General features: G+C 42.8%; 1 protein-coding gene across 1 annotated transcript; it reads left to right on the top strand.

Annotated features, from left to right (window-relative positions):
• Positions 1-237: 237 nt before the first annotated feature.
• On the top strand, positions 238-4,367 carry stpg4 (sperm-tail PG-rich repeat containing 4). The gene is made up of 7 exons (XM_064930895.1): positions 238-294; positions 637-693; positions 953-1,204; positions 1,401-1,465; positions 1,702-1,747; positions 3,587-3,691; positions 4,018-4,367. The coding sequence occupies exons 1-7, from the start codon at positions 238-240 to the stop codon at positions 4,126-4,128; spliced, it is 693 nt and encodes a 230-aa protein (XP_064786967.1). The 3' UTR covers positions 4,129-4,367.
• Positions 4,368-10,032: the final 5,665 nt, after the last annotated feature.

Below are 10,032 nucleotides of genomic sequence, written 5' to 3'. Positions count from 1 at the left end.
ACAGTAACTATGACAATATTCATTTGTGTCATTATCAACATCTTAAACTTTGACCTGGGTCACCATGTGTCCGCTGCATCTCACAGTGTCAGCCTGTTGAAAAATGGATTGTTGGTGGGGCTGCTACTAGTAACAGTCACGGTCTGAGAAGCTGTAACTTTATCTCTGTGAGAGCAAACAGCCGACGGCGAAGTGCATACACACAGTACTGGGAAAACAATGACCGTAGGAAAAAATATGTCCAAAGTTAGTGACATATCCCGCGATGATGCATCATGCAGGACAGAGGAGAGGGTAAGTTTGAGACTAGTCAGTGTTATTTTGTATCTTTGTCATGAGAAAAGAGGTTTGTTGAGAGCAGAAATAGCCTGTGAAGTGTTATCATCTTTGCAGTCAGGAGGAGTTGGCAGTCATAGGATATTATGACTGTACACTGAAGTTGGATTCAGTCTCTCGGCAAAGAAATACAGTAGCTATAAGTATTCATGACTAAAATGTCACTAAAATGTAGAGGTAGATGTAGAAATAAATTAAGTCGGTTATTTTGTCACGTATTCCTAAAAATACAGTCCATAAACAAGCCTTTTGCCTGTATTACAAGCCTTTTTGACTGTTTGGTCTATCTTGCATCTACAGGGCAATGAGAAAGGGGACCAGTGTGACAGAGGCAGATGGTGGATGGGTACTTTGAAAGTAGGTATTTTCAGTGAGGGGAAACTACAACAGTTGATTTCAGTCAAGCATCTTCACACAGTTCTACTATTAAGATTATGGAATTATGTAGAATTGATGTAATATTAAAAGATTAGATAAAACTCTCTATCCAGTGCATTTAAAGATTATGCTGTCCAAAAAAGCCTTCTCAATCTCCTTTTCCCGTATATGCGGGAAATCATGTGTGCAGGAGATATTTTTCAAAAAATACATTTTCCTCTCATTCGCATCCCTCCAGGATACGCCCATCCCTGGGAGTTACCACATCCGGGACTTCATTGAGGAGGCTGGCCTGAACCCGGTCCGTAGGACGTATGGCTTTAAGGGTACGGGGAGAGACACCAAGATGCAGATGCGTAAGGGGGACTTGCTGCTGCCGGGAGCCTATTGCTTCACTGACTCCACCCAGGAGGCCCTCCAATGCCAGGCCTCCTACTCCTTTAAGAGCTGCCCCCGCCCAAAAAACTACACTCTGGGTATCCGCGACAAGGTGGGGAGAGGATGGGAAGGGGACAAGGGGAGGGGGACCAGGGGACAAGGGGAGGGGGACCAGGGGAGGTGGTGTGGGGGAAAGGAGATGGGGAGGCGTGGAGAAGGAGCTGTTATCAGCATTCATGTATCTTCTAATAATGCAGTTTTATTTGACATTTTAACCTGAATGTTTTATATTGTCCATCTTTGTCCAGGAAATAGACCTTTCACCATGCCACTACAATGTGACCCAGAAACCAGTGCCCAAGATACCCTGCAAGTAAGCACCTGTCCTGCACAATCTATCATTATCATTTTTACACTTTCAACTCATCCTTTGAATCACAGCAAGCAGACTGCCTCTGATTCATCTCCTTGATATATGAATCATCCCCTTGATATCTTTTTCCTGTACAAATAACCACCTGACCTCTCCTTTCCAGTACCACACAACAGGTCTGGCCTCTACAGCACCTATTCTCCTCTCGAACCACTCTCTCTCTTCTCTCCTTGCAGACACGTGATGTTTCGTTCGGCAGTGCAGCGTGCCAGCTTTCTGCCTGTGAGTATCTAGTCTCCACTAGCTATGACTAAGCCAATTACGTTGCCAACAAAGGCCTGCAGACCTACGTGTTTCAGTCGGTTTGGTTATGACACCCATAACCAAGTCTGTTAGAGACCTACAGTATGTTATGGAGGATACGGTATATTATCTCTGACCGCGTTTGATGCCTATTACAGTGTTGATTAATGTTTCATGTTCGGTTGCACTGTGTGTGCTGCAGTGTGCAGCAAGTGCGTCCGCACATATTTGAGCAGTGTTGGCAGCTCTCTCGCGTTAACAGAGAAGGAAATGTGTTGGGACATCTCAAGGGTGCCATTACTATGTAGTAGGGAGCTTTTTCCACCGCTAGTGGTGTGTCAGGGCTAGTCCAAAGCAAGTTTATTGTCAAAGGTTAAACAGTTCAACAAGTCCCGTGGCAATCATATTTGTAGCCACAGCCATTCAGACAGCTGTCTGCTTGACGAATTGAAGCAGGTTCGCCATATATCAGGGGGTCAAGGGTCACAGAGTCTTAATGTTTTACACCGAAAATAGTCAGCCAGCGAATCCATATCAATCTCATTGAAATGAGCAACGGAGGATTTTTTTGTGATTTCTCTTTGCAGGCTCCAAATGTGAAATAGATTTTCACATATTCACATAGAAATATCCCCAGGGTTTAAGGCATTGCAAACCCAACAAAGCGGGGGGTTGTTTTTTTCACGTGATTTGACTTAATTTCTTCATCCTCGGGCCTAAATGTGCCCCAGATTTGTTTGTGTGCACTGTGCAGTGTGCAGTGTGCAGTGTGCAGAGTCTGTGCAGATGCAACTCCGAACAAACCATGTTTGGGGACTTTATTTCCGCTTTATTTGATTTATTCCTATCTGGGATCATCTATATAAAATCTTTATTGTTTGGCCATGGCCTCTGATAAAGTTTTGTGGTCGAAGAGAACAGCTCGGTGTATCTGCACTATGCACACGTGGCGTATCTATGGGAATAGAGGTGTCGAGGACCTTCGCTGTGGCATGGTCCTTCTTGACACACATAATTAATGTGCGGCATGGGCCAGTTATCTGTGCCACACCGGGAAAATGTGGCGCTCGCTCCGACAGCGGCGAAAAGTAGGCCAGGCGCCTTGAACAGAGGCAGATCACCAGGACAGCTCATCATGGGTAGGCGAGTGTGCTTTGGTCCTCTGTGTCCTTTCTAAAAGCTCCTGTGAAATACACCTGCATTAACACCTTCGCCGCAGATCAGCTCCCCTGAGGGCAGGCGGGCAGGCGGGGGTGGGGGCGGGGGGGGGGGGGGGGTGGGGGATCAAGTGAACTTGCCCAGCGCAATCAAATGGCAAATATTGATAGCTATAGCCAGCTAGTCTGAGCTCAGGGACAGAACGGCTTCTTTTTTTCTTCTTCTTCTCTCGTTCTTTGTGCTATGAATCACCGCATCAGGAGGGCTGGGGATGGATTACCGGCTCAGCGACGTAAAAATGTTTTATGTCAGGAACGGGAAAGGCTAGGATAGGCTGTGTGCTATTTTCTGCTTGTGGCCAACACCGTGTGTTAGTGGGCAGCAGGGGAAAATGAGAGCTGGAAGCTATTGAAATAAAGTAGTTTGAACCTCACGTAATTCATATATGCCGTGGATCAAGTATAAATAAGCCCTACAATATGAACTGCCTCACTGATCCAACTTCCAGCTTTAGACCTTGAATACTTATGCAATTGGGATTCGTGCCAGAAAATAATCCTCAAGACAACCATTCAACCGTGGTCCCTCTGAGCAGTTTGCCTGTGTGAGTGAGTTAGCCTATTGTAAATAGTGAATCAAATGGTTCCTGTTTGTGTTCAGAGAGAGGGCCCTGCTCCTGGACATTACAACATGAGGACGGACCCGACCATAGGAGTCACGTCCTGTTTCAGATCCACTGTGCCCCGTCTTCACAGTGTGCGCTCGGTGAGGGACGCACGCACACGCACGCACGCACGCACGCACGCACGCACACACACACACACACACACACACACACACACACACACACACACACACACACACACACACACACACACACACACACACACACACACACACACACACACACATCATTGAAAGTAGTCGCACTCTCCTAAGCATTATGTCGCTTCAGATAGTTATAAAAATGTAAACGGTCATTTTTAATGCTTGGTATGGTATGCTATTCTCTCTCCCACAGTAATGATACGTGAAGACCGAGCTAGCTGTGCTTTTTTAGTGAGTGTTTGTTTGTTGATCTTGTTTGGCAGAGGACTCCAGGACCGGGGACTTATGAGCCGTCCTGGCAGATGGGTCACCGTCTGGGGACGGAGGCCAACATGGGCAGGGCCCACGGTCTCTTCTTCCGCAATGTCTTCTAGATCGTCCAACAGTGTAATCTAGCCATCCCTTTTTATGACTCCCTAGTCCCCCCCACTTCTACTGTCTGATAGAATGCACGTGACACTGGGTGATCATGTTGCTTATTTTCCCCCCGAGTAAAGAAAAAACCCTGATTTCGTTGTCAAATGCACTTGACTACATTTACCCACAAACGTGTCTACTATTGCCAGACACATAGGCCCACCATTGTCAAAAACATTTGTTTTACCTTAGTAAATTTTTAGAGACACTAACCAGGGAAACTAAACAATATTAACCTGCATTGCAACGCTGGTTGACTAAGGGTTGGATTCAATCCGTAGAAGATCGGCATTATAGCGGGATTGAAATTTCAAGCCAGTGTTTTCACGGAGACTGCATTCACGTTAAACGATGCATATCTCGGCTCTATCGAACATTTCCTAAAAACGTCCGATCTTCGGCACTACGGATTGAATCCAGCCCTTTGTACTTCTGCCTACCCCAGTTTGTCTCCCCTCTCTCTCTGCTGGCAGCCTGTCTGGCAGGCTGTTGTGCCTCCACACTGTCGGCTGTGTTATGCACTCGTGAGTGAGGGGGGAAATGCAGTTCAGTCATCCATCACATGCACATAGCTGGCATGCCGCACATTCAACATTAGCGGAGCAGCCAGTGTCACACCACCAAAGGGCTATTCTTGTCACTACCTATCCTTACTGTCAATGAAAAAAACTAACACGGGATAATGTTGGACTCAGGTTACACTAACATAGACCACAGCCTTGATAGGAATCAGGCCTGTGGAATGTAGGCCAAGTAGTTGTTTAAAAAAAAAAACATTTTATTTTTATTTTTTACAATAGATCGTTTCGGTCCTGGATGCTCCGATTGTCTGAAACCACATTACATTCTCATCAGATTGCTATGAGATAAAAAATAAAAAAAATAAAATCAGGGAGTACTTGTTCTTGACGTCTTTTGAGACATCACTATGTATCTCACTCGTTCCATTGGCCTGTATAGATGTCAGTTCATAATGTCTGCATTCTCGCAATATTCCCAAATATATCCATAATGTTATTATGTTAGCTCATCAGTTTAAACCTTCCAACACTTCACGTCCTTGTCTTCAGCTTGCGACACATACGAGCGGCTCAAGTGTTTCAAGTGCAGGGCTCTTATTGACGTTGTCATTGTACAGGGGACTAAGGAGAACACTTTGAGGCTGACAGAAAGACATCCCTATTATCGGGCTATAAGCCCGGTCTTGTAAGTGGGTAAATCCATTTTGAATTCATCTCTTTTTGACAGCATCCCTTTGGATCTAAACAACACTGTTGTTACATGTTTGCCAATGGAAGAAGTGCTCAGAAAGGTACTTTTTGGACATGAATGCCAAAACATTCAGGAAATAAAAGGTGCTCAAAATTAACCCATTTTGCAATCCTCGCCATACCATGAGACATCCATGTCTTCATCACTGGAAAATATAAACAGTTGAGTTTGATATCATTTAAAACCTTACAAACATTTCTGGTGGATGCATCATCGCTGTAGGCTGTGGTCAGGTGTACACTATAGCCAGCCACTGGTAGCCTAGTGGTTAGAGAAGCGAGCCAGAGGGTTGCTGGCATCATCCTAGTTACCATCACCCTTGCACAAGGCCCTAAACCCCCTACAATTGCTCCAGAGGCGCTGCACTGCGGATGACCCATTGCTTCCATTCCCTCGGAGTGTGTTTGTCTCAGGGGGTTGGCGTATGATCATAAAGACACATTTAAGTTCTCTGCAAGTTAATGAACAATAAAGTACATCTTATTTTACAATCCCTCATGGTCATCATAACAACACTCTGATCTGTAACATATGCCCCATAGTGAGGACTTAGCACAACCCGACCTCTTTTAGGTCCTGAGTCAATGAAAGACATTGGTTAGGCTGACCACAATGCCTAGCACCATTTATATCTGCTTCAAACATGTGTCCTGATCTTGTCCACATTCCGATTGTGCCCACATTTTCAAACATGTGTCACTTACATCATCCATCTGCTGTGTCTGCATTGTGACCAGATTTCCTGGTCCCTCCCCGTATGCACATTATTTGACAGATATTCTTTCAAAATAAGATTTAATTTTAAGAAAAATGTATGCCATAAGCCAATAGTGCCACCTGTCAATGATTTTAGAAGGCAATATAATGATGATTTAAATGGTTTCACTGTCCAGATCGTTATATCCAGACACAATGGGTCTCTGACTACCTCTGGAGGTGATCAGGAAATCTGATCACAATCAGATCACAATGTGTTGTCCTGTGTGGCTCAGTCGGTAGAGCATGGCGCTTGCAACGCCAAGCGTCGTGGGTTCGATTCCCACTGGGGCCACCCATATGTAAAAAAAGTAGTGGCCCCAGCCGACTTGTAAGTCGCTTTGGACAAAAGCGTCTGCTAAATGGGATATATTATTGTCTACACCCGTCAAACAAATGTGGGCACAATCAGAATGTGAACAAGATCAGGACAAAGGATGCATGCTAGAACCAGTTATAAACGGGGCTAGTGAGAAAAGGACAACATATGATTGAACCAGGATCAACCTCTCCAAAAAAAAGCTGAATAAATGACTCTCAGAGAAGGTAAAGCATGCACCTAGGCCACTAGGCTACGTTTTATTTTCTAGCAATTGCGTGACTTTGTGTTATCGAAAAGCAAAGGAAAGGAGATAAGCTTTTTCAATTGTTCACCTCCATCTAAACTCCATGTAAAATCCTCTCCAGGTTTTGAGGCAGTTGGGTTGGCTGCAGCCAAGGTTTCTTGTGGGATTAAGTCCCTCACTTTCATTAGAATCCATCTAGTGTCATCAAGGACAACTTGGCAGAACAGACAACCCAAACATGACCTGGTTTCTGGAATAGCTAAATGAATTCAGGATAATATTGGGAAGGCGATATGATAATGGATGTTTTTAAAATCCTCCAATCCATATAATTGGCAGCTTTGAACAGGAAGTGACCCGACATCAAACCGAGCAGTTCAAAGAAATTGCCATGCTATTTGTGTTTTCCATTGTTTGAGGTAAGTACGTCTGTCCTGAATTGGCTCATACTGTTTCTGGAGATACAACAAGCATCATCAGTCACTCCACGGTCCACATCACTCTAAAGATTGACGAACCCACGACGCCAAACGAGCGAAAACAGCCTTTGTTTACAACGCAATGAACCAAGATGGCCGCCCCCACACAATCTACTGCTGCTTCCTCCCTTCCTTGTATTACATGACCACCTTCAAAACTCCAGCCCTCTCACGTAGCCCAATGGTAAGACATGAAGACAGAGCTGTCATGGAGTATTGTTCACTTGTGTCCTCTCCGGCAGGGTCACATCCATTCCCATCGCCACCACAGTGTTGACGGCTGGCTAAAGAATTCAGAAGGCAGCATGACACCAAAGCAGATGACCAGGTATCTCTTTACCATGTAATTGACAGGTGCGATAGGCCGACATTACAGCTCTATTAAATGACATATAAAAGTTTAATAAGGTTGAATAGGCTGCTGTTAGTGAAACAAGGGGTCATTGTTTATCCCGTAATGGCGCTGGCATGATGTTGGGCACATGGACACGGGCCAAGGCTGTTTGAGGGCGATCAGGTGAGTCGGTTTGGTGAAATAGAACCCGGGGGGGCAGGGTTGGTGATATCTCTGCTGCTGTAACTCATTTACATTGACTGGTTAACCTCAAAACATTATCAAGGAGAAAACGTTTCAATTGGATATGCCGCTTCATTGGCTGCTGCCTCATGTGTCAACATTGTTTTAGAATGTATTGCTAGGTTGCCGGTTCCTTTACTAATTGTTAAAGAGATATAACCATCTAGGTTTATGGGAAAACCCACACCAATGACCAAACATAATTGCCCTCCAGGCCCTGAGGTTCAGATTGCCACACATGACCTATTGTTAGCGTCCTCTCTATTAAAGGTCCAATGCAGCTGTTTTTATCTCAATATCAAATCCTTTCTGGGTAACAATTAAGTACCTTACTGTGATTGTTTTAAATTAAAATGGTCAAAAAGAGAAGAAAAAAATGCTTCTTAGCAAAGAACACTTTCTCAATCAATAATTTAGCTCGGACTGTCTGGAGTAGGGAGGGGAAAACCGAAAAATATCTGTTATTGGTCTATTAACAAATTTACGACATGATGATGTCACCAGGCAGGCCAAAACTACATCCCACCACAACAGGCTGAAATGTCAGGCAGTCATTTCAAATAGCTCTTACACTACAAGGGCATATTTTTGTTCAACCTCATAGTGTGGAAATATATATATACACTACCGTTCAAAAGTTTTGGGTCACTTAGAAATGTCCTTGTTTTTGAAAGAAAAGCACATTTAGTTGTCTACACTATATTTCTGATCAATTTGATGTTATTTTAATGGACATTTTTTTTGCTTTTGTTTCAAAAACAAGGCCATTTCTAGGTGACCCAAAACTTTTGAATGGTAGTGTATATATACAGTAGCAGTCAAAAGTTTGAACACACCTACTCATTCAAGGGTTTTTCTTTAGTTTTACTATTTTCTACATTGTAGAATAATAGTGAAGACATTATAACTATGACAAAACACATATGGAAGCATATAGTAACCGAAAAATTGTTAAACAAATCAAATATATTTTATCTTTGAGATTATTGATGTAATGATGGACTGTCATTTCTCTTTGCCTATTTCAGCTGTTCTTGCCATAATATGGACTTGGTCTTTTACCAAATAGGACTATATTCTGTATACCAACCCTACCTTGTCACAACACAACTCATTGGCTCAGACACAATAAGAAGGAAAGAAATTCCACAAATTACATTTTAATATACAGTTGAAGTCAGACGTTTACATACACCTTCGCCAAATAGTTTTTTATTTTTTTTTACAATTCCTGACTTGTAATCCTAGTAAAAATTCCCTGTCTTAGGTCAGTTAGGATCACCACTTTATTTTTTGAGAATGTGAAATGTCAGAATAATAATAGAGAGAATGATTTATTTCAGCTTTTATTTCTTTCATCACATTCCCAGTGGGTCAGAAGTTAACATACACTCAATTAGTATTTGGTAGCATTGTCTTTAAAATGTATTGCCCTTAAAAGCATTGCCTTTAAAATAACTTGGGTCAAACCAGACTTGCGGAGGTCTACAATGGTCTTTGCTGATTTCTTTTGATTTTCCCATGATGTCAAGCAAAGAGGCACTGAGTTTGAAGGTAGGCCTTGAAATACATCCACAGGTACACCTCCAATTGACTCATATGATGTCAATTAGCCTATCAGAAGCTTCTAGAGCCATGACATAATTTTCTGGAATTTTCCAAGCTGTTTAAAGGCACAGTCAACTTAGTTTATGTAAACCTCTGACCCACTGGAATTGGGATACAGTGATTTATAAGTGAAAGAATATGTCTGTAAACAATTGTTGGAAAAATTACTTGTGTCATGCACAAAGTAGATGTCCTAACCAACTTGCCAAAACTATAGTTTGTTAACAAGAAATTTGTGGAGTGGTTGAAAAACAAGTTTTAATGACTCCAACCGAAGTGTATGTAAACGTCCAACTTCAACTGTATATACACTACCGGTCAACATTTTTAGAACACCTACTCATTCAAGGGTTTTTCTTTATTCTTAGTATTTTCTACATTGTAGAATAATAGTGAAGACAAAAAAAAACACCTGTTAATTGAAATGCATTCCTGGTGACTACCTCGTGAAGCTGGTTGAGAGAATGCCAAGCGTGTGCAAAGCTGGCATTAAGGCACTGGGTGGCTACTTTGAAGAATCTCAAATATAAAATATATTTTGATTTGTTTAACAGTTTTTTGGTTACAACATGATTCCATACGTGTTATTTCATAGTTTTGATA

This window comes from Oncorhynchus masou, chromosome 23 (assembly GCF_036934945.1).
Source record: "Oncorhynchus masou masou isolate Uvic2021 chromosome 23, UVic_Omas_1.1, whole genome shotgun sequence".
Taxonomy (NCBI): Eukaryota; Metazoa; Chordata; class Actinopteri; order Salmoniformes; family Salmonidae; genus Oncorhynchus; species Oncorhynchus masou.
Note: the sequence above shows the minus strand (reverse complement) of the source record. Positions and strands in the feature narration are given on the sequence as shown.

What these genes read in the sequence shown, in the direction of transcription:
- stpg4 (XM_064930895.1), top strand. Translation starts at nt 238, where the DNA reads ATGTCCAAAGTTAGTGACATATCCCGCGATGATGCATCATGCAGGACA. An exon ending in CATGCAGGACAGAGGAGAGG is followed by an intron (nt 295 to 636) that starts GTAAGTTTGAGA and finishes TTGCATCTACAG; the next exon opens with GGCAATGAGAAAGGGGACCA. An exon ending in GTCTTCACAGTGTGCGCTCG is followed by an intron (nt 3,692 to 4,017) that starts GTGAGGGACGCA and finishes CTTGTTTGGCAG; the next exon opens with AGGACTCCAGGACCGGGGAC.